This window comes from Neoarthrinium moseri (genome assembly GCF_022829205.1).
Source record: "Neoarthrinium moseri strain CBS 164.80 chromosome Unknown scaffold7_Wmoseri_CBS_16480, whole genome shotgun sequence".
NCBI classification, from domain to species: Eukaryota; Fungi; Ascomycota; class Sordariomycetes; order Amphisphaeriales; family Apiosporaceae; genus Neoarthrinium; species Neoarthrinium moseri.
This window is the reverse complement of record NW_026055121.1, coordinates 185450-212641: the sequence shown is the minus strand read 5'-3', so window position 1 is coordinate 212641 and position 27192 is coordinate 185450. Positions and strand designations below refer to the sequence as shown.

Below are 27192 nucleotides of genomic sequence, written 5' to 3'. Positions count from 1 at the left end.
GATGCTTCCAAGCGTATTATCAATACACGGTTACATGCATCACACCTCAGGCAAGAATGAGCCACATCACTACAGTCCGAGCTGTCCATGGTACGCTGTGGTCCATCCCGGAAGACTTTCCCGATTATTTCAAAATCACCTATAAGCGGACATGACAAGTCAACGAGCTTTTCTGGTGGATCGTGTGAGATTGGGTTCTAATGAGTAACTATTTTTTGTATCACTACAGAGGCATCTCCCACGAGGTAATGGAGGCTGCCCAGCCAGTGCAATGCACTTGAGAAATACTCCTATTTGAACTTGCATTTATTGCGGAAATCTTGTGAGGCGAACTTTCTAATACCGCTCATTCAACTGCACCTCCATGTTGATCTAGCTCTCGGCCACAGTCTCCGTATCAAAGTGGCCGTATGAAATACCCGTGGATCTTCACGGCAGTTTGCTTTTTCACTGAAGTGTTTCAGTGAGATCATGGTTGTGACTTATCATAAGTCTGGGGGAGAAAGCTGGAATCAGGCCTGTAGTGTAAGCGGCTAAGAGGAGTTTTCCTCAAGCGCATGCGCTATACCACGGTAAGGCAATATAACTTGCATTTTATAGGTTTACAAGGTTAGTCAAAGATAGTTACTGATCACAACATCATTGAGTGCCTATGCTCTTTGTCTCTTTATACATTTGGCTGAGGTTCCTAGCTGAAAGGGTTGCCTAGCGAATTGGGCTACGCGCTTTAATGGGTCCGCGATTAAGTGTAATGATATGAATTATGTAACAAGACGCAACCTACATTACGAAATTATGCTCTTACCTTTTGCGTGGAATGTTTTCAGTCCATAGCCATATTCCGAGTCATAATTCAAGCAGGAAAACCTTTTCCTTTGAGGTCGTCCCGGTCGCCGACCGGCTGCTTTGCAACTGCCGTCAGACAGCGTCTGCTGTTGAAGACGCGTAGATATTGCCGAGTACCCAAAGTCTCGTTCGCGAGATACCAGATTGTTCACCACTCGAGCTTCTACGGCGTGTAAGAAGGGTACGGGCGACACGACGCTCTAGACCTTCCGGAACTGGTAGCATTTCCTGGCCCCCGTTATCCAGCAGACGCTGCAAAAGTGCCGCGTCGATCTGCCGCAGAATGTCAGCGTTCCATTCCTATTACTCTTCAAGACCCTTCGGTCATTTATCTGGAGCCCGTCGCCGATGAAGTATCATTTGCGTTGCTTGTTGCAATCAGGATACCTAGGTTGGTGGGCAGATTAAGGGTGATCAACACGCAACAACTAAATCATCAAATCCCAAGGCCTCTAAGCAAGTTTCAAAGGCGGCGCTGGATTCCATCCTTGGCCTGCCGGGGTTGCATACCCGAGGTTGAACTGACGGGGGTAGTCGAGTGGAACCGAGGATTTGGAACCATGCTGTACGCTATGATTGGCCGTCTCCATACTTATACTCATGTATCTATGTAGCAAATCGAGCGAGAATCATAGTCGCTCGGGGAGGTCATATTACCAAAGCTATGTTACGCAATTCGTCTGTCGGTCTGAACTTAGGAGGGTTTTCCAACCGGGTTCTCCAGACTTCTCCGCAGACGCAGGGGTAACACATGTGAGGACATGCAAGCTATACAATCGGATTTATGACTAGCATGCCCCGCAAAAGCCAATGGCCTCCTCTTTCCAGAAGCTCGGCATTCTAAATTGGAGGCCAGCCCACCAATGGGGACTGAAGCAAGATGGTTCAATCTACATACGACTTGCCGTTCCGGGCCAAGGAACACGGCATGCGGAGGCAACGGTCCCAAGGTCCCAAAGGCCAACAGTAGCTATATATTACGCGTGATCCAATAGAGACAATGAAGGGCCGACGACGGCGAGAAACTGTACCAAAACTGAAGCCATCGACATCACCATGCGGCCCTCGACACTATTCGGCAGCTTGGCTGCGCTGCTTCTGTCGCCGGTGAGCGATGCCGCGCTCACGACGGTGACGAACTGGGGCAGCAATCCGACGAATCTAGAGATGCAGATCTACTTGCCAAAGAAACTGGCAGCCAAGCCCGCTGTGGTCGTAGCTGTGAGTTCCCTTGGCCTGGCTGGGTCAAAATACTACGGCAAGAGAGGCGATGCTTACAGCAAATATATAGCTCCATGGATGCGGCGGGTCCGGACAGCAATACTACCAACAGGCCAACTACGGCTCCTACGCCGACGACAAAGGGTTCATCGTCATCTACCCGAGCTCCAAGAACGACAGCAACTGCTGGGACGTGTCGTTCCCCAGGACGCTCACGCACGACGGCGGCGGCGACAGCGAGGGCCTGAGCAACATGGTGTCCTACCTGGTGCAGAAGTACAATGCCGACCCGGCCAAGGTCTACGCGACCGGCTCCTCGTCCGGGTGCATGATGACCAACATCCTGCTGGCGGTGTACCCGGACGTCTTCTCGGCGGGGTCGTGCTACTCCGGGGTCGCGGCCGGGTGCTTCGCCGGCTCGCCCGGCAACAGCCCGACCACGTCGAACCGCACCTGTGCCAACGGGGACGTGAACAAGTCCGGCGCCGAGTGGGCGGCCCAGGTCCACGCCATGTACCCGTCGTACAAGGGCGCCTACCCGCGCATGCAGACCTTCCACGGGACCGCGGACACCCTCGTCTACCCGCAGAACCTGTTTGAGCAGCTGAAGGAGTGGTCGGCGCTGCTCGACGTCTCGTGGACCAGGAACAACACCAACACGCCCTCGAGTGGGTACACGCAGATGGTGTACGGCGACGGGACCAAGCTGGTGGGCTACCTTGCTCAGGGGGTCGGTCACACGGTACCGGTCCACCCGCAGATGGACATGAAGTGGTTTGGTCTCCTATAGTGCGAGTTGAGCATCCAGCAAGGAAGCCAAAGGAAGTCCGATTGTGCTTTGAGGGCCGGTCCGGGAGATCACATATCGCTTCGTGTAAAACACCTGGGCTTCTCAGAGCTCTCAGGTATTCAGCGAGACAAGTCCCCTGGCTTAGTTCGGCTGCGTGACAAACAGAAAATAATTCAGTTCCTGTTATACGAACCACGTGCACAATGAATTACTGCAATGAAATGGTTAGCGTCGAAGTCGATTATTGGCAAGTTCCATTGCAACCGAGGTTCGTATTTTATGTAAGTGGCACGGCGTGGGGCGCGCCCTTGCATTTAGCACCTGAATGTGGACGCGTTCCACGCGTAAATTGGGGCGTCCCCGATGGGAAGCTCTTAGGATGACGTCGGAACCCACCCGCCCCAGCACCACGCATCTTCGAGCTTCACATTCATTCCAGGCCAGGCCGGCACAGCTTTGCTCATCGACGGTCGCTACCATGGCGCCCTCAAAGCCAGCTTCGCCGCCGACGAACAAACGGAAGATCGACGCCCCGATCTCCCCTCCGCCGGTGAAGAGGACGGCACAGAGCAGCATCTCCAAGAGCGCCGTCAGCAGCTTCTTCACACCCACGTCGCAGAAGCCCAAGGAGCGCACCCAGTGGTCCGAGCGGGCCGCCGACGATGACACGCCCGCGACTCTGCTCGTTGGCCGCTACGAGCCCGAGAAGCTGGGCGAGTCCGACCGCAGGAAACGCAGGAAGATTGCCGCCTTCGATCTGGTACAGTCCACCCTACCGCCTCGCCTTTGGGGGTGCAGAGGATGTGGCGGCTGATGATGTGTTTTCTCCAGGACTCGACCCTGATCACCACGGCATCAGGTAAGAAGCACGGCGATGACCCTGGCGACTGGAAATGGTGGGACTCGAAAGTCCCGGCTAGGCTGCGGCAGCTATACAAGGATGAGGACTACCAGGTGGTGATCTTGAGCAACCAGGCTGGCCTCGCTCTACGCCCCGACCCCAACTCGAAAGGGCCGAAGAACTTGGGCAGGGATCGAGTCACAAAATTCAAACAGAAATGCAGTGCCGTCTTGACGCAGCTCGATCTGCCCACTACGCTCTACGCTGCTACAGGGAAGGACATCTTCCGGAAACCCAGGACGGGGATGTGGAAGGAGGTCTGCGAGGACTATGACATACCGCAGGACGAGGTCGACTTGGAAAACAGCATCTTCATAGGCGATGCAGGCGGGCGGACTGCCCAGCTCAAGACGGGCAGCACGTCAGCCGTGGCCAAGGACTTCAGCTGCTCGGACCGCAACTTCGCGCATAACGTGGGAGTCCCTTATAAGACCCCCGAGGAGTACTTCCTGGGTGCCAAGTCCCGCGACTTCAGCCGCGACTTCGACCTGGCGATCTACCCCTATCCCGAGACGGCCGACGGCGCCGACGTCGTGTTCGAGAAGAAGCACGACCAGGACGTGGTGCTGTTCGTCGGGCCGCCGGGCGCCGGGAAGAGCACCTTCTACTGGAAGCACCTGAAGCCGCTGGGGTACGAGCGCATCAACCAGGACACGCTCAAGAGCCGGGCGCGGTGCTTCAAGGCGGCGGGGGAGGCTCTGGCGTCGGGCGCGTCGGTCGCCGTCGACAACACAAACCCGGACGCCGACGGGCGCGCCGAGTGGGTGGCGCTCGCGCGCAAGCACCAGGTGCCGGTGCGGTGCGTGTGGTTCCGGACGCCGCTCGGGCTGTGCGAGCACAACGACGTCGTGCGCGCGCTCAACCGCCCGCTCAACCCCGAGGCCCGCACCGCCCTGCCCAAGCTGGCCTTCAACGGCTTCGCCGCCCGCTTCAAGGAGCCCAAGGCCAAGGAGGGCTTCGAGGACGTGGTCGAGGTCGAGTTCAGGTTCCGGGGCTCCAAGGACGAGTACGCCATCTGGGGCCGTTACTGGACGTAGAACGCATGCACATCGGGCTTCTATCAGTAAAGAGACTACACTACGTCTGTCCCCCAAGATGAACAGACTATTTACAGAACCTCAAAACCAGAGGCATGAAGGCTAGATGCACCAGATAGTGGGCAGATGTTTCCGTCTTGAGCCACACATGCTCAGCTAGGTCTCGAAGCACAGCATATCGAACGCGGTAACTAGACGAGCAAGTTAAACGGACAGTTTCCTGTCCGATAGCAAAGAAACAGCCCTTGTTGGTATTCAACATGATTTCAATCAAGGTCCTAGCAGACGTATCACCCCGAAGACACCTTCTTCACATCTTCAAAACATGTAGCCAAACGAAGGTGCATTGTACGTAAGAGGATTTCGTTAATTAGCAGGTATCTATGTACAATCGACCCCCGCCGTCTTACACACAGGGGAATGGGGGATGCTGCAAATCTATCGCCCGTTCTACTAAAGGGTGGTGCCTTGGCCGCCTGCTGGTGAAAGCAAAACCGATAAAACCATATCAGCGCCTGAAAATCAATGCTGACCATCCATCATCTGGGCCAGGTTTTCCCTCTTGCCGGCGCCCATGCGCTGTGTTGAACGATGCCTTCATCTGGCCATTGCCGTCCAGCGTAAACTTCTGTACTCCCGCTTGCCAATGCTCCCCTTTTTTGCTTCACAGCTTTGCTGAGCCCACTGGCGCGTGTCAGTGGTCTGGCATAATTCGTATTGTCCCGCAGTGATATATAGCCGTATCGTAGTTATTCTGAGTTGTCCATGATGGTTGGTTCGTGTGCGACCAACCCACCTCAACCGAAGAGAGCAGCACCGCCGCTCTCGACGGCCTCGATCTCGCTGAGGTCGATGGGGGCGCGGCGGAAGCGGGCGGGCAGCTCGCTGCGGTCGAAGAACTGGCCCTTGGGGGCCTCGACGGGGCCCAGCTTGGCGCCGGGCTGGCCGCCGATGAGGCCGACGCTCTTGCGCAGGGGGCCGTGCTGCTGGGCCGAGTCGCGGTAGCTGCTGAAGGACATGTGCGAGTTGCCGTTGCCGGAGCCGAAGCCCGAGGGCAGCGAGCCGGTGGGCGAGGCCGGGTGTGGTTGCGGGCTGTGGTCAACCTTGGCTGCGGTGACGGGGCCGAGTCAGTACGGGCTGCGCGTGCGTGCTTTACGTATCTATCCATGTACGTAGGATAGGACCCGCGAGGGCGCGGCAGGGCGCAGGCTCACCTGGGATCTCGTGGCGCCTGCCGACGAATCTGATCAATGGGGTACGCTCGGCGGCGTGGGCGGCCTGGCGCAAAGCTCGAGTGGCCTGCATCGCGACTGTGTGTATGTGTGTGTGTGGTGTTGGTGCTGGTGTAGTACGTGACCGGCCACGACTCTGGCGAGGTTTTTTGGTGGATCTCCAACTTGGCCCGACGGGCGAAGCTCGGACTCTTCTTTTCTCGTTGCGTAATAAGGGAAACGGCCGAGGTGCGGGCGCTGCTGACAGGTCACAACGCGTATACGCAGATTCGGGGATCGAGCAGCGCTGGCTGACTTTGGGGGAATTGCGAATTGCGAATGAGTGGATGGTCTGGCGCGGAGGGAAGAAAAAGTGCAGAGAGGACTGGGAGAGGAGAGAGAGAACGGGTTTCTCTGAAAAGCCTCGGAGGTTGGCGGGACGCACTGAAATAAAAAGTCGCTCCTGGCTCGCAGGCAGTCGGCCAATTTCTGTGCGGGATGCGCCGCCTGGTTTTTGGCTTTTCGGGGGGATGCTACTGGGGCTTGGGGACTTGGGGGGGGGGGGGGGGGGGGGGAACAGGTGGAGTGCGACCCCTGGCGCCGCCTATCCTTCCATCCTATCCGCCGGAGCTACAGGACGGGCAGGATCAACCGCAATGCACGTCCTGCGGTTATCGGACTTTTCTGGGCTTACCACCCAGGCCACCGTACGTTCCTGGCGCCATCCTCCACAGTCTGGTAGGGCAATTGCGTACTGGCAGCACCCGACGTCTAGGTACTCTGCTCCGCCCTCCGCAAACTGTAACGGCGAGTCTGAAGGGGGAGAAGGGGGGCTTTTCGTTGCTATACTTTCTCTGGCCACATAGTTTCTGAAGGTCTCACCATTCCCCAGTATGCTCTGAAACCCACAGCGGTAGCTCGAGCAGGCTGAGGCTGCTGACCCGGGAATTCTCGGTAAACTCACAATGACCTCACTGGCCTGTGCTTGGGCAGGGTTCTGATCCACGCTCCATTCCTACTTCTGTCCCGAGTCCGTCGATAAGAGGGAGGAGAATGCTCATGGTATACCATAACCCTCCCCAACTTCTCCTGCCCAGGACCACTGTCCGAGCAGCATTGAGACACTGTATGAATTTTTGGGCACATGCAACAATTCCTTGCATCCGAACGGAAAGCCCTGCAGGATTGGAGCAGGAGCTTCCTCAGCCCCGAGGATCGGGGCTCGGTTCGGGGGAGGTGTGGAGTGGGGGTGACAAGACGAGCTCAATCACGACATTCAAGGGCCCTGCAGCCTGCTCTCGCGTGTCCTGGCCCAAACACGTTCTGGTTGCTGACCATTCACTGCGCTGTCTCCTGCGGTCTCCGTTGCCATAGATTCGACAAGCATACTCTAGAAGCCCACTGGACCCTGATAGTATACCGTGGAGGATGGGCACGTCTCGTCATTGGCCTGGAGGCTGCGGGAAGCTCATGCATTGGGCAGCATCTCAGCCCACTCTCAGGCCATGCACCTGCAACGCGGGGAAACATGCCCACGCACGCCTTGTCAAGTTATGTGGGTGGTATTGCAGCCGGTAAAGTCGACATTCGCTTCTGCATCCCCTGTCTGCCCTACACTGCACTGCACCTTGCTTACACTGCATCTTGCAACGGGCGTCCGGGGGCCTCGGCAGTAGATGGTCTCTCGTGCGAACGGCTCACCAGGTATACTGAGGAACTCGTCAGCTTTCAGACTCCTTGCAATGCGCATAATGCTGCACAGCAAGCCTCGCCCCGGATGAACGGCTCGACCAGTGCAAGACTTCGCGTGTTCTGAGGGTTCTGAGACGCGCCCCAAGTCGCGTTGCCCTTCTCTGCAAGGCTGGTTAGTCAGTTAGCCTCCAGGGTTTTTGGGTAGGACCCCCGAGGACACAGATCCCACTTAACTCAACAGGGCTTACTTACGCGCAAGTGGTACTGCATAGACCTACTGTTTCTGACCATGGGGTAAAAGTTGCCCTAGTTCGGCAGCTTGAGGGAAACCTAAAATCGACCCGTGGCCCAGTAGGCTGCCGATCCAAGCCCTATCGTGTTGAGTCCCCATCGAACGATCTTCAGTCCCCATACATGCCCATGTGAAGTTTGAACTAGTCACGACGATGCCGTGGCTAGATCATTGCCACCGTGGCGCTTTCGGGACTTGAAACGTAGAGGATTGCAACTTCTCTAGAAGAAGAGGCATTCTCTAGAAGGGGCAAAATCAAATTCTGGCGGGATGGTCCTATGAAGAAGATCTCTTGATTTAATCAGCAATTACACGCCGGTGGTACATAGGCTGTAGTGAGACCGTCAGAACACGTGCTATTGCCGAGAGGGATCACCAAGACATTATCGCAATTGAGTATCTCCGCCAACAAGCCTAGCGCATCCGCTATACTACTTCGTTGACCATGTTAGCTTGGCACGATCTATCTTCACCTCAAAAAGACTTCTTACCTTAGCTCGCGTTGAATGACCGGAAAGTATCTCTCCAGAAAAGTTGGTGGACATAAAGTATGTTGGCTTGGTAGGAGAACCAACTCTCCAAGAACGCCAGGATTCCTTGGAACCTCATTCGCTAGCACTATATAGACTCGGTAAATAGTGATGGCGTGATATTATACGAAGGAGATTTGTCAGCTGGAGACCTCATCCTTGGGACAGTCACTTCTGTGAGAGACGAAACAAACTTCTGTGAAATGCATTTCCCCTGAATTTTTTTGGTGGTATAAACGAGTGTGCCTAATAGTTGGAAAGGACAGGAAGCCAAGAAATCAAACCCAGACCCAAAATCAAAGAAACGAAAGCCACCCGCCTGCCAGCCCAACACGGCCTTTTCCTAACACCCCCTCCCCTTTTGCGCCCCTATATGATGCCCATGGTATGAGAGATTGAGAAAAGATACCACTTCCTAGGAATGCTGGCGAATTTAGCAGACGCCGTGCTCGTCGAGGAAGTCGTTGAGCTTGGGGACACAGCCGCCGCAGGGGCAGATCTGTTGACCAGTCAGTTAGTCAGTTATTCACATTGTTGTCTGCTTTGACTTGTATGAAGACGAGAGGGGGTTCTTGGAACTTACGGCTCCAGCACCACCGGCAACGCAGCCGATGACCTTGGCCGGGTTGCGAGTCAGGATCGCGGGGGCAATGCAGATGGCACCCTTGGCGACGATGGCCGCGCACTTGAGGACGTTGCACGACTCGGCGGCGGCGGCGAACTCGATCGAGTTCTGCACCTCGGCGACGGCGACGGTCTGCTCGTCGCGGGCCATGACGTTGTCGCTGGGGTAGGCCAGGCCGGTGGCGGCGAGGAAAGAGACGATGACGACGGTGAACTGCATTTTGAAAGTTGGGGTTTGGTTTTTGGTTTCTTGGAGAAGAAAAGTGAGGGAACTTGTTGATTTGGGAGTGAAAGAAGAGCTGGCTGCTGTTGTTTGCTTGGTGATGCTGATGATGAGGATAAGAATTCGATCTTGAGGTCGAAGAGAAAGGGGTTTATATACACATTTGTCTCTCAGCAGTCTCGTCTTGAACTCGATGAAGTGTGCATTGTCCATCACCATCATGTGGAGATCTGCATCGTAGAGATGCTCTCGGTAGAGCTGGCAGATCTCATTGTCAACACAATCCCTACGCTATTTTTGTCCGACAACAAGTTCGCATGTAGATCCCGGGATCCAAGAAAGATCGATCACCTACCCCATTTGAACCTCACGGTGATCTTCGTCCAGCATGATCATGAGGCTGTAGCAGATCGTATCCATTATAGTGATGGCCAAAAATGCACCTGCCGAGCCTCAGATCCCACGGGGGCTTCTCGGTCAGCCTCCTTAGAGGTATAGTCAATTCTCATTCGCCAAGTATGGACAGACTTTGCGCCCGAGGCTACGCATGGATACCTTACACTGCTCGCAACCACGGCCCTGGTGAGAATCCTTATCATCATCGTCATCATCCATTTTCGGTCATTGATGTATGAGCACGGAGCTCACTGCTTCAGACGCTGCATTCCAGGAGACAGATCTTCCCGGCGGCGTAGGAAGTGTAAACGGTGAATTCCGCTGGATATCCTAAGCTGAGGGTCACAGCGTTGCATGAGGCTGCGTGCGCCGAGGCGAGAACATACGTGCATGGCGTCGAGCTGAACTGTATGCCAAGGTGCATAGTCAAATAAACTTTGATGCGGTTCTGGGCGACGGTCTCGGGCATAAGGATTCGCCGGATCGGCAGTTGGACAGGGCGACATAGATGAATACGGCATGCGTCGGTGGCTGAGATCAGTCGGTATTGCAATAGGAATGGATTCATCCACATTCGGTCTCCCAGTCAGCATTTGCCCTTCCTGAAAGGGTGCCACTTAGTAAGAGGAACCCGCAATCGCAGCCTTTTGCCGTGATAGCTGCTAATGCAGGTCCACCCCAGGTGATTCATATGCCCGTCTTACGGGGGCCAAGAAGCTCTTATTCCGTCGCAGTTCGAGAAGGGTATTCTCATAGGCTAACGAAGTACGCCGCTGAGTCTCAAATACTGCTTACGAGGCGCGGGTGAGCGTTTCCGTACAAGATCAACAAACTGCTGCCCCGAAATAAGCTTAAGTATTACTGCCCTACCACGATGCAGGATCAAGGTGCGTTGGTAGATCGCGAACGGAAATAAGTGATTGGCATCGAGTCAGCTCTCGCGGCTGAACAGAACACAAGCTTTCTGGCTGGACGGGCCAAGACAGCCTTGCAGCTCAGCTCCGGTCGGCTACACGTGCCGCAACGCAGCGTGATGCATACTAAATATAGTTGGCAGGGATCCGGCTCCGCTCACGCTGTCTCACTTGCTTGACAGAGCCAAAGTTTATAAGGTTGTGCAGATCCCACCCAGGAGTTCACCTGCTTGCAGATCTCAACACCATGATACGAGCCATGCTATGCGTGATGAGAATGAACGGATTGCGCTGAGTACCAAATCATGACGAGTGGGATGCCCACCTGATGCCATCTCGGTGCTTTCCCGCATCCGACAACACGATTTGACGAAAATCGGTCAATTGGCGCGAATACGTCTCCCTCGAGGAATGTGCGTTTGTATCAGTACACGGAATTTGCAGTTCGCATCAAGAGCCTTGAGATCTGTACAATACGAGAGGGGACTGTGTGAAATTGTGGAGAGGCTGCCGCAGTTTGGAGATGTGTTTTTGCTCGTTTGAATTAAGGGCAATATCAAGTCATCCGCCTCACCCAAGACACTAAGTTTCAGAACGCTTCGTAGCTTGATATTCCTCCTTTTGTTCGGGTGGGTTCTGGGTCAAGTGCACTGAATGGTCCACTCGTAACGCCATCCAAATTCTACTGACATCGAGATTTGCGGGAGTAATTCGGCCACAGTTTAACCTACCCGGTACAAAGGAGAGGGGAGGTGGACTCGAATGTGGTAAAACATACTTGATATCCGCTTCTCACTAGGGCACGAGCCAGGTGTGCAATAATGGTAATGATGAAATTCAACGTGGCCTACTCTGTAAGATAAAAGTATCGTTACATATTATCGTTACATATCGCGAGGCAGATTCCGCAGGCATTCCACTATTTTTTTAAAGAAGCGCAACGCAAGTCAAGGCTTCCCAGATGCGCCTCCCGTGCCTCAGCCCTCCAGGGAACTTGGTAGTCTGATTATTTTCCCCCATCAGGTTGCCTGTAAGAAACGATACAAGAAGCGTCATGAACAAGTGGAACGATACATGTGTGTCTTACGAGCTCTGCACGAGTTCTGGATTAGATGACCGCAATGTCGGGTGTTACGGTCTTACTCTGAGGTGCGGTAATACGAAGGATTGTTCATTCAATACTTACAGTCCCTACATCAAAAAGGGCCACAGACGTCATGCGAGGCGATAGCTATGTAGCAAGCCCAAGCACCACGTCTTCTAGGGTGGGCCCTCACCTGAGTCCATTAATCGTGGGAGATAGACGGCTTGTACAGAATCCTATGCGCGGGCGGAGATGAGTCTCTCGCTAAGCTTTCTGGCAGTCATTGCCTTTGCCGCATCACTGCTTCTCACTCAGCCACGAGGGGAATCCGAAGGAGTTAAGTCATCAATATTTGACGTCAGCATATTGATAGTCATGAATTTGTCTCTAGTCTTACAGGATTCCAATATTTCGTATATTTCTGGGGGAGTTGATCAGCTTAGAATCCTCCAGCCCCTTGCCCAGATACTCAAGATACAGATCATTAACTCACCTAGACATTTGACAGATCACTACCACCTGATATTTGATATCCATTTTCCCTAAGTTTATTGTGCGGCAGTAGCATTGGCGGTCGTTCTTTGTCCCGTTCTTCTTTCCTCCTCAATTGCAGCTTTCACGTCGCATGCAACCTTGGTGTTTTTTTCTTCCTTCTCGAAGAGACATCATTGAGGCGTGCTTTTTCGAAGCAACTGCCTGTGCAAGATTTGGGTATACCGCATTGCCCAACCCGTGCGCAGATCACCAAACAAATATCCAGGCATCGCCGCAGGAAAGTGGTCATCCATATCCACTTCCCGATCTTTCCTCCCGCCACTTCCCGATCTCATAGCCTTGTTCTAACTTTCCTCTTCTGATACACCACGGAGTGGCTGGAGCCACAGCGCCCTGCTTCACAGGCTAAGTCTACAACTTCAATCCTCAGCCCTACAAACGGGCAGGGGAATTCTGTATCTTTCTTGTTTTACATATCAATACAACCCGAGTTTGTATCAGGTGACAGTATACTAACTGATTGTTTAAATTGATTGTATCATTAAAGTTATGGCATTTAGGAATTGAAATATTTCAATAGGAAGAGGAAGATGCACAAATTAGTTCCTTCGGGTTGATCATTAAGCTCCCAGGCCTGCAATACCCTTCTGCTTCCCCTGCATCTGTACCAACGCCGCTATGTGTTCATTTGCTGCCGAGACCAGAGTGGCTTGGACGTGGGATGTGGTGGAAGGGTTCTCATGTGGAGTGGTGCCCCAAAAAGACACGGCGAAGCTGGAGGCCGGCGTCATGCGTCCATTGTACCATTCAAGATGACATATTTCTAAAAGACACTCAACATCTCAATAATGAATGTGGAAGCTATCTCAACACTATCCCATTATTACCCTCCCTTCTCAGTTCGTTTTGTTGTATTCTGATGATGTGCTGAATTTTAGGCTTGTTTCTGGCTGTGCACTAGGATAAACTATCCTCAGCAAACCGACCGGCTCATTGGTGTCTATCAACTAATATTTTATCTCTTCACCTGCCACAGATGAAACTCAAAGGTGCTCTCCTGCTGGAAATCTTGTTACCTGCCATCTCGTTTAGGAAGAAACTGAACTGCGCAAAACTCGTGGAAGATACGTCGTTGCAAAGCCGCTTATGGATCAGAAAGTCTTAAGGCAGAAACTGTTTTCTGAAATCCATAATATTAGTGAATAGAGAAGCCCTCTGAGTTCCGTCGAGATAGAGTATCAAGCTCTTGCCATACACTATTTTAGCCACTCGACTCTGGACAAGTTTGAAAAGGGCGTCCTAGGATCGACGGATTGGGCAGACATGCCCAGAGCAGCACCTCGACTTCGTCGCGCTGGAGCGACAAGATACGACACGAATCAGCCTAACAAGAATTCTGAAGCAGCAAGGGGATATGATGAAGTCAATTCTTGAGCTTTCTGCCGCAAAGGCCGACAGGGCCGCCGATTCTCTTTGCTGGATGTCTTCTATTCCGGTAGATAACGAAAACCTAGGAGTCAGGCGTCGACTTGGAGACGCCCACTTGTGGTCTGGTCGTCGGTTCCTCACTGATGAGAATGCACAGGATTGAAAGGCCTAACGGGAAGGTTGTCTGTCAGATTTTTTGGCTCCAGGGAATCATGTGAACCGGCAAGAGTGCTTAGACTTCGATGCTCATCGACGACTTTGTCAGTGTGCCTGACGGTATACTGGCGTACTTATACTGCTCTCCCATTTTTGAGAGAGGTGACGATGGCACTACCATGAGGTGAGTTTAGCACTGCACTGCACTGCACCAATGTCTTTTGTCTTGAATTCCGCTTGGAGTTCAAACCTTAAACACGGTGAGTGATGAAATTTAGCTTCTGACTTGAAACAAGGAACGACAATGGAAACATTATATGCAGTCTCATCGCGCAGTGTTCCGCCTACCTCCACCAAAAACACAACCGTATACGATGCAATCGTGACGTGATCCAAAGTAGACAAGGCACGGATATTTCAAGGTTGTGGAATTAATAACATCCTTGGCCAGATGCTTGAAGACATCTTCTCCAGTAGTGAGAAGTCCCAGTTCACAATCATAATTGATGCCCTCGACGAGTGTTCGGACTTTTAATGCACTGCTGCAGGCCTTACATGACGCACCGAGTGCCAATTCAAACGTCAGACTCTTCAGGATTTTCTTTTCTAGCCGCTTCCAAGTCAAAGTAGATGACTATTTTCAAGATACAAATTGTTTGAAAATAGGATCCCACAATACTGAGGATATTGAGATTCCAAGCCGTCGTCCGGGATCAGGCATGACGGATGACCAAGCGCTCAAGCTCAGAGGAATACTTTTGTACAGATCCAAAGGCGTGTGAAAGACGTATCCTTCTTGTTTTTGGTTCTCACTTACCAAAACAGTATGCAAAGTCTGCAGGGGTAAATTCTGGTTAACGAAACAAGTAGGATGCTGAAAAGATTTTGAAATACAATAAAATTTGTAAGCCCCGTGGCAGTATTGCATGTTAGTTACGATGCGGTCTTACTTCAAACGTGTATCTATAACCGACTGGGTGTTTGTTGTATGCAACTTCTTGTATTCTGTTTCCTACAAGCCCTGTAATTCAGAGATGAAAAAGCAACCAAGCTTCAACAGGATGAAATCTTCTGTCTTGCTTCTATGCAAGTTGGGAAGGCAGTGCAACAGAGGACTGTGAAACTCTCACTCTCGGCAGCATCTAATACTGTCACTTTAGGTGGCTCTCTTATTTTTGTTCGCGATACCACTATAGCATTGCAAACTACACACGGATATGCTATGCTATACCTTGCACCAACTACTCACTTCTGCATTAATGAACTTTGGTTCTTCCCTGCTTCTAGAACCATTGTATTTCATAAATTACATCACGAGAGATAAATCAAAGAAGAGTCTGAGGTGATTTATCGCCAACTTTTTCCTAAGAATGAGTTTGGCAATGCGAATCTGACAGGGTCTTCTTGGTAAACGACCTCTTATCTTCTGCCGTGCCGAATCGAGATGAACGGGGCCTGTATCTGGCCGAATACAGCAGACGAGAAGCGTGTTCAGCCACGAGTAAAAAAAGTTAGCTCTCGGAAGATGCAAGGATCAATGAACTCATAATCTGGATATGGGCTTTCAACTGCGTAGATGAAATATTGCCCAACCATGATACTGGTGCCACGTCAAATGAACTATTTAGAGGGTCTGCCACGCTGTAAGACTGATGACTGGTCCACCAAGTACGTGACCAAATAGCTGAGTGCTGATTAATTGAAACCGTGACCGCTGCAATTTCACCGCAATTCTGACATGCACACAGGACAGTCTCCATATTTGAGCATATGCCTGGGGCTGACGGCAGAACGTTGGCATTCTGCAAGTGGTGAGAGTGAGATCTAGTCAGTCAAGCGGCAAAGTGAGCATGTAATGGTTCTACGCACAGCCAAAAATAATTTGATAGGCAACTACATGGTAATTCTAGAACAGATCATCACAGACCGGCGTCTTGCTAGCAGTTCGCCGAACGAGTGGGCCCGCGAAACACTGCCCGCCGGGAATGGTGCGGCAGTACTATGCGATCTAGTTTCTCCCTGCCAGAGCCGCTCGATAGATCGCGAGTCAACTCGCCAAGGGACTCAGATAGCACCGGGCGTTTGGACTTGCTGCGACGAACAGCCCGACGCGTACATGCCTTGCGCGCAATCGATGCCCTTCGTGACGGGCATGGCACCTCTTGAAACGCGCGATGCAACTGCCGACCTGAGTGATCGCTGTTGCGGGCATCTCGTCCGCACGGCTGCCCTATCCTCAGCAGTCGTGCGTCCCTTGCAGACTAGGGCTGGGGGACCCGACTGATGGCTGCCGCACATTTTTTGGTCGCTGACCCTGCAGCTGCAGGACCCGACCCGTCCATCCATCTCGACGAGCGCGACCCGTTCGCGTGCAAAATCTTGACTGTATTTTAAGCCCGACTGACATCATTGGCGCACCAAGGTACCCAGACTCCCTGCCCATGTGTGTTCGCCGGTCGGGATTCGTCCCGCCGCGTGAGACTAGGAGGTACGACCAATCACACGGCGAGCGCAACTGCAAAAGGCGAATAGGGCTCTGCCACACCTTGCGTGCCTTGCATTAGCACAGACCGAGAAAGAAAACTCTGCTGAGAGACTGGCGCCCGCTAGCCCGTAGCGATACATCGCGATTCTTGGGGGTGAGCACCTGTAGTCAGCGGCTTTCGGAGGTCCTCCTAGGGCGCTTCACCTGGCAGAATGCAACCTCGGTGAGAGTGCGACTGCGTTGCCGGCGGCTGGTTAATCTCGCAGAGAGATGCCAACTAGTTACTGTCCATGCGATTTCGAAGGCCATGGTTGTTCATTGTGCAAAATTCAACCTTGTTGGGCACCCTCAAGGCAAACACCTATGCAAAGGTACACACGTAAGTACTGCGTGTGTGAAAGTTAATGGCGCCGATAGCTTAACTCAGAGCAGTTCAAGGGAAAGATCGACGTTTGTAGCCCAGGATTATTGATGCAATGGCCTCCAATGCCGGATGGTTACTTGTATGCTATACTATTGGATAGCCTGTGTAACTTAGAATTCGACTGCTTTGAGCGCACCCATGGATTTTTGAGTTTTCGCTGCAGTTCATTTGCGAGCAACATATACGCATCCTACCATCACCTGAACGTCATTTTCACTCAGCACTGGCACTGGAAAAGTGTAGACCACCACTTCCCCGTTGATTCGTGTCAGTGCCCAGCCAAGCTAGCTTATCAATCCGGGACCCCGGCGGGTGTATGAGTATTCCGGACAACAGTATGCTCCAGAATCCCAATGCCGAGTGGTGCTTTGAGGCAGTAGTCCACACAGAGCAACGATCTACCCATTGGAACCCAAGGCTGCCGAGATTTTACAGGTTTGCAGTGCTGCACAGCCGACTGTACTCAACCCTCATGGTCTGGCCGCCGCTAGGCGGATACGTTCGGTTGAATGGCCAAGCCGTGGCTGGCTGAGAGAGAGGAGACTGGATAAACGGAACTTGCCTTTATCTTGGAACTGAGCTTGATGGAGGTTTCCGACCTGCTCAAACCCCGAGATCCGATGCTCGAGGGCAGGTATGTTTCCCACAGGCACAGCATAGGGCACTTCATAGCCACGAAGGGCGGGCAATTACCCAAGTTAGGTATCTAGCACTGCTCCTCGGAGCACGGGATATCCACGAAGACGGCTCCAGTCGTGGACGTACTAGTAACTCATCTCGACTATGTTTACCGTTTTCCTTCAAGTCATTCGTCCCTTCGGGCCCCATGGGGATCGAGATATGCGTTGTCGCTGAACTGTCCGACGGCACAATCCATGACAAGAAAATTCTTCAAGCTTCTACGGCCGGGCAATATCCATCTCGGCCGTTCGACCTGGTGGTTGTGATTGAGAGAAGTGGGCCTTGATCGTCAGGAACAGTAAATCCGGTAGCGGAGCCGAGCTTGGGGCGCCGACAAAAGTACAACCATCGAATAGGCTTGTCTTCACACCCTCCATCACAAGCTGCTAATGCAAGGTACGAGGAGGATTGTTGGGAGAGAATTTTCTGTTAGGCAGGCTCCTACGGCATGCTGATAGATCGGTTCGCAAACCCTGGATGTTTCCAGCTAGCCCGCACAAGAGACTTCATGCAGCTCCCAACGGGCTGTGCGGAGCTGTTCGACATCTGAACCCCGATGTAACCCTCTAGGTGCTGGCGGGCTGCAGCTGACGAGGCAGGCGAGGAGGCTGAGCTACGACCTCGTGAATTATTCGGGGGTTTTCAGATGCACGTCAATATCCCGAACCCGTACATCATTGCCGTATGAGGGATTATAGTTCCCGTTCTCCGACCACGATCAAAGTCCACAATTAGGACTGAAGACTCTGCGAAGCATGTTCTGATTGTTGGCACCAATTGCCGCCTCTTTTGTCCTAATACGCTATCGTTCGTTGTGCCTAGAGGATGCAGTCTAGACTTGCCTCCCCTTGGTCTACACGACTGGCGCCGAGACCGTTTATGCCTCCCCACAATTTGACAGCATGTTGTGGGATCTCTATATGCATTATGTCTCCTGGTAGGATGGGGCGTTGGTCTCGGGACGAATTGCTCGATGCTGCCAATCCCAAAGAATGCAGGACGTAGAGACAAAAGTTGACAGCGAAGATCCGTTATACGACATCCAGGTGGAGTTGAGCCTGTGCGGGTAGCTCTGGGAAGGCAAGCCATCTGGCCAATCTTTCCCCGAGGCCCCAGGCTTCACAACAGCGCCGATCATGTAGAGTAATGTGGTACTGAGTGAAAGAGTTAGAAAGAGTACGGGTAGCAGTCAGCTCGGGGCCCCTTGACAAGCACAATAGATGCCTGTGGTAACTCGGGCGGTTCAATGCATCTACTCTCTGCGAAAGCAAGACTATGGCTTCGGGCAAATATTCAACGCTATTGCCTGTGTGTTGCTGTACCATGCGGGCCTTGACAGATATAGTCTAAGGCTGTAAAGGCCAAAGACCTGGTAAGTAGACCCGAGACTACACGCTCGTGAAGGGTTCTGGACCTTGAAACACTAGAAACAGAATAAGGAGCTGGAAGATGCCATTTCAGGTGCGATTTCTAAGGCTTTGCCGCACACTGGCCTTGCTACGATTGAATAGTGGACTGTAGCCCCAGCTCGAGTGCCATCAATGGAGCATGGCAGGAAACGCGCGATGTGACCAGTGTGCCGCTCTGTGTTCGCAGCACGTCGTCGCACGAGCCTCGACTCGAGGCCTGCATCCCATTTCCGTACGGGGTCAAAGACCCTGCGGGCGACCTGGTACACGATCTCCGATAACGAGGGTGACCCAGAGACGATTTGTGAGCTGTCAGCAGGGTGAGCCGAGATCTCTGCCCTGGAAGCGGCGGAAGGAAGCCGTGCACAGCAGGTTTCGACCAATGTAACAACACCACCTGGGCAGGCTAGGCTGCGAACACGGCAGACGGGCCCCACGGGAAGTCGAAACGGAACGCTCGGGGACGAACATTAGCGCAGCACACTGCACGAGAAGCTGACAGTAGAGGAGAGATGACAGGGACGACTTGCAATGTCCAGAGGAGAAATTGGGAGGTCGCTCAGATACGTCGTGTCACAGGTAGTTGGGATGGCAAGATCCCCGAGATTGCGGGGATGTTTCCCACGTCGACTGTGGTACTGTACTACTGGCAGTAAGTTCAAACCAAACCAACTCAATCGCTCCCAGGCCAGCGGTACAGATCCGTAGCCGTCGGAAACTCAATTGCAGCTGCTGGGACCGGGGAACGCATAGCAAAGCATGGCGTACACAAGTCGTATGAATTGTGCGGAATAGGTGCGATGGCCGTTCGGGGACACAGGTACATGGTGCAGTACCGTACGTAGTAATAGAAGAGATTGGCGTTCTACTGTGATATGCCTACGTTGCTCCTGTATCCAAGCGCACCCATATCTGCCCAAAGTGCGGGAGCCCAAACAGCCGAAGTAACCCAGAAGGTTTTCATCGGCTCGCAAACTCCCAGAGACCAATGTCGCTCCTATGGTATCGAAACCTAGGTACATCGGGCACGTGCCTTTATTGAAGTCAGCGACCATGCTCCTGATTCTGTGGAAAGGTGCTGCATTGTGCAGGCAGCCCTATGGCTAAATTTGTAGTACGACCGCGAATTATTTCTCCTTGGTGAGTCCAATCGGACAGCAATTGACTTTGGCACGGAGTTTTCCGTACACACACGACGGCTACAGTACCTTCCTCTGGCCAGTAGGACACGCTGCCGGTCTCGATGAAATGCCGTCAGCGGAACGTCTGCAATGATTCATAGCGAGAACAGAACTAGCCTGTTGAGGTAGGCTGTCCCGACTTTAGGGCCTGCACAGACTGGCAAGACTCCGTCCACCGTCCACCCTGGGCTGCCATGACAATCGGGTGGAGCTCGCAGAAGGCATTCTGGAATCGACCCAATTCTTCCCCGTTCTATGCTTGCTGGCTGCCTGGCCAGGGAGCAAGAAGTGACAATTGTAGACGAACAGAGGCAGACGGGTCTGACCACAGCAAATTAAAAGAAAAAGATGCCTTGCACCGCTTCTATACGTCAGCGGCTGGGGCCATGAAGCCCTCGCCCAAAAGTACCTTCAGGCAGTCCTCGGTCGGTTCGACATTAAGCCTGCAGATAGTGCTTCGGGTGTTTCCCAGGGCGTAGAATTTTTTGGGGGGCGTCATTCAACCCAGCTCCCGGGGAGCTACTCACTCGTACCTACCTAGAAGCTGCCAAGGTGCAGCTCGCTCTCCCCATTTCACATGTCTCAACAGAATCCCTCCGGCCGAGCTGGCGAGGACGGGCTCAACCCAGAGAACGAAACGTTGCTGCAACCACCAATGAGGCTCGGAAACAGCTCGCTATGGTCTCCATCGCAAACGCAGTGGCCCTGACCACAGCCTTTTTACCCATTTACGGCTTCTTCCATGCCAATACTTTTCACGACGTAATGCCGTTGTTTGGGTCGGCCAGGTACCGTGGGTCCTCCAGTTCGACGGGGACAGCAACCCGACGAACCCGCTTGGTCTGACTTGGTGCGGTGGCAGGGGTGGGAAAGGCACAGGGATGCTTCCATGCTCGCGTCGATTGGAAAAGAAACAACAAACGGTTGCCCCAGAAAGGAAAAGTCGGTGGGTGGGGAGAGGAAAGCCGCTAGACGGGGATGTGCCAGGACAAGCTCCCGGGACGTTGGTCAGTGCTGGGGCCAGCAGTGAGGCAATTGCCCTGTTGTGCCGTGGCCCTGCACCGTGGGTACCCATTTCTTTGGAGATCGCTGGGCCGAGACTCTCTGGGCCCGGCTACGCTCTGGAGCATCGTGCGTGCGAGGTCGCCCAAGGTAGATCCAGATCCGAGTGGTGCAATCCTAGATCCTCCCAGGACCAGGCCTGACCTGGTGGGTTGTGTACCATAGCCAGGAATGACGACGGAGAACGCACCAGAGTAGCCCGCGCTATTCGGTGATCGTCTTGTGGCCTGCGTTTGGTTGTTTGTTTGTTTGCTAGGTTTGTTGTGTCAACATGGGCAGGCCATTGCGCCTTTGACTATGACTAGATTGCTCGCGGGTTCAGTTCGCCTTTGGGCCAGTGGTCCCCAGGTCGACGAGAGGGCAGGCCCAGTCCGTCGACTGCAACTACAACGCGCTGGGAGGAGAACCCCACGAGCCGAGAACCTACGAAGCACTGGAAAGCGACAGGTGCAGCGCCACAGGGGCGGAGGGCAGTGGCACGATTCCGACGCGGTGGTGTGATAAGTACCTTGTCTTTCGTATTCTCCCCCCTCCCAGCCTTCTGCTGCCGGAGGAAAAGGAAACGGGAGGAGTAGTAAGAAAAAAAAAAAGAGATACAGTGGAAGAGCCGTGTCCCTCGCTCCCTGTTGCCGTCATCCAAGCCTCAAGCACATGTACCGGAGTACCTCCATACATTGGTGAGCGACGAGCTATACCGGCTTGGGATGGTGTTCCCACGGTCCACCCACCCAGAGAAAAGATCCAAAGAATGTCCAGGTTCCCGTCCCCCCCTCAAGTCGGTCGACCGTGGCACTTGGCACCGTGGTCAACAACCCTGACCCCCGGCGACGTTGTGGATGTGGGCTCGCGCGCCCCAAGCCCAAACGAAACAGCCCACCCGTAAGGTTCGATGGTGCCCGCGTACCCCAGCCCATCCGGCTGCTCTCTTGGGCCAACCAGGCCGCCGTCCACATCAACCCAGAGCTTCCCACCACTGACTTTTCTTTCCCGCCCTCCAGCTCCTCGTGTGTTGTGTGACCACGACCGGATTTTCCTGAGAGCTGCCAGCAGTCGCTTGCCAACCGTTCACCAGCATCCTGCGCAACCTGACGCCGACCTTGACACCCCAATATATTGCTGCCGTGCCGCGTTGCTGAACTCTGGCCTGTCGCTTGACAACTCATCCGGACGACGACGCCCTCACGTGCTATACTACTGGGCGACACAGCTGCAAGAGCTACCGCAAGACCGCGCCGCCGCCTGGCTCCTGATTGGTGACCCCCAACCACCCTCCTGGTAAACAGCACAGCACAGCACAGCACAGCACCGCTGCGTCCTCCAGCGCCCAACCTACAACCCCACGACCTTCTCTTCAAAGCTGCATAAAAACCGGGAACACGTGGACGGTGCAGCCAACCGAGGGACCTTTCAAGGCAGAACCCATCCTGTACACGTGTGAGCGCTGCCAACAAGTCGCCGTGACGGAAGCGTGCAAGAGGGAGAAAGAGAGACAGAGAGATAGATAGACGGACAGCGCCCGACGGCCGACTTAATTGCACGGTTCTATAATAAGATGCAGAGGTAGCTTACCAGGGACATCCCATTCCGCCGCCAAACCCTATCTTCAACCGAACGAAACAAAGGCAGACCTCCCCGGGCAACTGACGTTAACCCTGCCCGACCTACCCCACCAAGAAATCCCCTGGGCAAACGTTTATCGAGCCTTGAGGAAGCGCGTCGCATGTTGTTGTTCTGCACAACTACTCGACGCCGACATGTCTCCCAAGCTGCGGCCGTTGCAGCTACCGCTGCTGGTCGAGCAGAGGAGGAAGCTGGAAGAAGCGCAGTGCGAGACCGACGTTGATGCTGTTCGCACCTCTTTCGGCATGGAGTCGTCCGTCTCAGACGCGACGTCACCTGTAACTCCAACCTTTTCCGCCCGCGGCCATCTTCGCTACTCAAGTTCTACCTCGTCCTTCGAGTTGTCTACACCAGCAAGCTCTGAAGGGCCTTCCTCGCCAACGCAGGCGTCCCACAAATCGGGCAAACGCATCCTGCCTGATGTTGAGGAGGAGCCCTTCGAGCCACAGGACTCGGAAGATGACTTCGATTCTTTAGATCATGGAGAGTTCGACGATCTATACGATTGCTTGTGTAAGTCCCAACGATCGTGTGAAAATGACTCGGCTGACATCCATTCGTATAGGCGCTGAGGCGTGTTTTCACAGGGAGCATGAGATGGTCAGAAGCGCATCTGAATTCTATTCGCACGGAAGGGACGGAGCTTATGACATGGGCTTCCTCAGTGACGGCGATTTGAACCTGACTTTGAGGTCCTCGAGAAAACCGCGCGGAGGCGTCGAGTTTCCACTGGCCGGACTTACGCAACGGATCGGCTCCAAGTTCACAGGTATCACGAAACGAAGTCGTTCTCGCCAAGCCAGTATTACCCAGTCGCCCGTCTCTGATTTTGGTTTCGACCGTGGCTTGCCATCTTCCCGCGCAGCTTCAAGTCGATCCTCGTCAATATCCGCGTCGGGCCGATTTCGTCTGGACCGAACCAACGAGCCTCCCCTCCCACCAACGCCTGCGCTTTCTTTCTACGAAAGCAGTGACAGTATCGTCCTGCCAGCACCAATCGATGTAGAAGCTGCCAACAATCTTGACGCCGCCGCTATTGAGCGCGAACGCGCCATGTCCACGACACCGCTCTTGCCTCCGTTCATGAACGACACGTCAGTGAGCCTGGTCACCGCGCAGCCATCGCCCCTGGAGTCTCCAACGATTGCTGCCTCTGCAATGCCAGAGCCGGTGTCCCCTCTCGTCATGTCTCCACCGCTGAGCACGAAGCACTCGGTCTCCTCGTTTCACCGAATTGCCATGTCCGGTGAGCTTCCTGGTATGCAGGAAGAGGATGAGACGTGGTCGAACCTCCTCGGCCATGCAAACTTCACTATCCAGCCACTGCCCTATAAGATCGAGGTTGTCAACCTCGCAGCCCTTCGCCAGCTGAGGGCAGATTGGGACATAGCGCGTGTAAACTACACAAAGCATTTGGCACGCACTGGTGAGCATTATGGCGTTACGTCTAAGACCTATGCGCTCACAGAGGCGAAATGGGCCGAGACCAAGGCTATTTGGCGAAAGAACCATGATGAAGCCGCAAATGTTATCGTCGGCAGCGGCGCTGCTGACTCCGTGGCGAAATTTGATGAGGATGTTCTCACTGCTGTCCCACAGATGGACACCGAGGGCAAGTTCCCGGAAAGAGGCGACGAAGATATCGTCGGTCCAATGGTCCGTGAGATAACCATGTTGGTTCCCGGCGAGGCCATGGATAGGAAAAACAGCAGTTTCTGGCGCAATCTCGCAGGTCGAGTTGGCTTGCGAAAGTAAGCTGAGCCGGACGCCCCAGAAACGTGGCAGTCGGGTCACGACGATCACGATTCCGGCGTCAAACACACTCATTCCATGATTACGATGCGATTGCTTTTATGCGTGAGATACCCACCTACAGTCACTCATTTACACGATCTTCACGATTATGACGCCTCGACGGCATTACGCGCGACCGCATGGATTGATGCGGTATCACGTGGCATGACGGAGCTGTCACGAGGACAGCCTCGTCATGCCACTGTCTGTTTATTGGGATATTTAGATTTCGTCCTTGGCATAGTCAAATATGCCACGCGACGCATCTGCCTCGGATTGAGGCACTCTACATTTCCTAGCGTTCTGGGTTGGCGTTTCAGGCATGCAGTGGATACCCACACGGCGGCAGCACCCTCGTCACAGTACCAGCAGAGGTTTTGCATCTGGCGAGGAGTCTGGATGGTTTCTAGATTTGGGAATTGTCCGTGTATAGCGAAGCGATTGTTGGACAAAAAGTTTTACGACGTAGACGGACGGCATCAGAGGGCCAAGGCTGGACAAAATAGACCGGTAATCATTAGTGTTTACCAGCTTATTACCTACAAGCGTCCTGGACTGATTGAGCAGGAGAGTTGGATGTACGAAAGTCAGGACTGTACATCATACTTGTACTCAAACGAAAGAAATGAGGGGGGAGTTGTCAGGTGGCGGATGGTGGTTTAGTTTGCTGTGTCCTCCATGGATCACAGTCTCCGGTTCCTGGAACTCAACATTGGTCCCAGGAGCGCCGAGGAGAATTGGGTGATGAGGGAGAAAGACGAATGAGGTGTCTTAATGTAATTGACATCAGACTCCATAGTGGACAAAAGGACAAAAAAAGTTCCATATACTTGATCTGATATCAGTTCCCACCGTGTGACGAGTGATAGTTCCTTTACTGCAAATGATCTACAGACCCAAGACATTGCGAAAACTATGACCTAGTCTTAAGTGCAAGTAAGTAAACAAGGTACCTTTCACCAAGAGACGAGAACGTTGGGTGCTAAGTTTGTGCTATCCCAGTCCCACTTTTCCGTGAAGCTGTTCTAAATTCATTTCTGCCCCAACAACTGTCGCGACTGGATATCTCTGCTACCATCGCAACGTTTGCTCCCTTTCACAATGGTCCTCAAAGGAATTTCCCCGGTCATATCGCCCGATCTCCTGAAGATCCTGGCAGAAATGGGCCATGGCGATGAGATCGTGCTGGCCGACGCCCACTTCCCCTCGCACTCCATCTGCCCGCCCAACATCCCCGTGATCCGCGCCGATGGTGAGTGAGGCGACACGGTGCCCCGTCTTTCTTAGCCTCAGCCGTCCCCCCTTCCCTCGTCACCGCACGACATCTACCTTTCCCCTGGGCAGGCCGGCCGCCAGCGCTGACACGCGAGAACAATAAAGGCATCACGGTCTCGGCCCTCCTGGCCGGCATCGCCCCGCTCTTCGAGCTGGACACGTACGGCGTCGTGCCGGTCATCATGATGGAGGTCGTGCCCGGCGACACGGCGGACGCCAGCGTCGAGGGGGACTTCCGCGCCGCGCTGCAGTACGAGTCCGGCCCCGTCGAGCGCCTCGAGCGCTTCGCCTTCTACGAGCGTGCCCGCAAGGCGTTCGCCGTCGTGGCTACGGGCGAGACGCGCAAGTATGGCAACGTGATCCTCAAGAAGGGCGTCATTCCTATTCCATGAATGTGAAGGGGGCATGAACAGATGGGTGGGCGGACGGATGGGTAGGCTGCATGGCCGGCTGGGTAGGGTCGAGTACCATTTTAGATACGTATGCCGGGGCGGGTGCCCGGCGAGCCCGGAAGAGACTCAAAGAACGGAGAAGCTATAAGAAGTTCTCTTTATTTCTGAGTACTCTTGCCATGACCCAAGGGCTCTTGTGTTCTGCATGTTTGAACTCTGACCCGAAGAGCGTTTGAGAGACATCGGCTCGAACCGCGAGTGGAGGGCTGGTCAGTGAAATAAAATACATCCACCTAGAGCCGTTCTTGATGGTCGTTCTTGATGATCCGTCTGTATTCCATCAAGCCCAAAGACACCCAGGCTTCGTAACGGGCGATGGCTTCGAACACTCAATTTCCACACCTGTCGTATGTTTTGCTCCATTACAGACCAAAGAACGATGCTGACTTTAACTCAGCCATTGACACAAGGGTTGTTGCTCTGACTGTCACAGTATTTTTCTAATCGAATAGTGTGACAGTCCTGATTCAAGCGCCAAGGGTGATATGCGAAGAGTTTCTCGATTAGCCCACCAGGGGTGAACGAGAGGCTAAGGTGTCTATCCCCCCTTCCATGTTCTTACATGGTGATATTAGACTAAGCAGGGCAATTGGGGAAGCCGTGTCGGCATTCGGATTTGCATACTGTTTTATAGCAGGTCGACAGGGCACGGTAATTTGCTGCACCTATCAGGCGGTACGACGGGGACCACCATGCTGTCATTGAAGCTCACCTGAAGCTTGACGAAACCCAAGTGGGACTGTACAAGGAGACAACACCAACCAGATGGAATTATATGCTGTCCGTCCGAGGTATAGAATCACGCACTGGGCGGATGGATACCTTTCAGATTATAGCTAATATCATACCGCACGAGACTCGCTAAACAATTCTGTGGGCCACATCTTCAGATGGGGGTTATCCGCACTTTCTCTATGAAGATTGTGTTATATGATTTCGAAAATGACCACCTGAGTCGATATACAGCTT

General features: G+C 53.5%; 6 protein-coding genes across 6 annotated transcripts; 4 read left to right on the top strand and 2 right to left on the bottom strand.

Moving 5' to 3' along the window:
• Window positions 1-1902: 1902 nt before the first annotated feature.
• JN550_003000 (uncharacterized protein) lies at window positions 1903-2857 on the top strand (the record flags this gene model as incomplete). The annotated part of the gene is made up of 2 exons (XM_049314356.1): window positions 1903-2067; window positions 2138-2857. The coding sequence occupies 2 exons, from the start codon at window positions 1903-1905 to the stop codon at window positions 2855-2857; spliced, it is 885 nt and encodes a 294-aa protein (XP_049174835.1).
• Window positions 2858-3236: 379 nt separating this feature from the next.
• Window positions 3237-4795, top strand: JN550_002999 (uncharacterized protein; the record flags this gene model as incomplete). Its single annotated transcript, XM_049314355.1, has 2 exons — window positions 3237-3617; window positions 3689-4795. 2 exons carry the CDS (start codon window positions 3237-3239, stop codon window positions 4793-4795), a joined length of 1488 nt encoding a protein of 495 aa, XP_049174834.1.
• A 797-nt stretch (window positions 4796-5592) lies between these two features.
• On the bottom strand, window positions 5593-6100 carry JN550_002998 (uncharacterized protein; the record flags this gene model as incomplete). The annotated part of the gene is made up of 2 exons (XM_049314354.1): window positions 5593-5903; window positions 6010-6100. The coding sequence occupies 2 exons, from the start codon at window positions 6098-6100 to the stop codon at window positions 5593-5595; spliced, it is 402 nt and encodes a 133-aa protein (XP_049174833.1).
• A 2853-nt stretch (window positions 6101-8953) lies between these two features.
• JN550_002997 (uncharacterized protein) lies at window positions 8954-9364 on the bottom strand (the record flags this gene model as incomplete). Its single annotated transcript, XM_049314353.1, has 2 exons — window positions 8954-9019; window positions 9104-9364. 2 exons carry the CDS (start codon window positions 9362-9364, stop codon window positions 8954-8956), a joined length of 327 nt encoding a protein of 108 aa, XP_049174832.1.
• A 13472-nt stretch (window positions 9365-22836) lies between these two features.
• JN550_002996 (uncharacterized protein) lies at window positions 22837-24457 on the top strand (the record flags this gene model as incomplete). Its single annotated transcript, XM_049314352.1, has 2 exons — window positions 22837-23215; window positions 23268-24457. 2 exons carry the CDS (start codon window positions 22837-22839, stop codon window positions 24455-24457), a joined length of 1569 nt encoding a protein of 522 aa, XP_049174831.1.
• Window positions 24458-25597: 1140 nt separating this feature from the next.
• Window positions 25598-26163, top strand: JN550_002995 (uncharacterized protein; the record flags this gene model as incomplete). The annotated part of the gene is made up of 2 exons (XM_049314350.1): window positions 25598-25748; window positions 25877-26163. The coding sequence occupies 2 exons, from the start codon at window positions 25598-25600 to the stop codon at window positions 26161-26163; spliced, it is 438 nt and encodes a 145-aa protein (XP_049174830.1).
• Between the last annotated feature and the right edge of the window lie 1029 nt (window positions 26164-27192).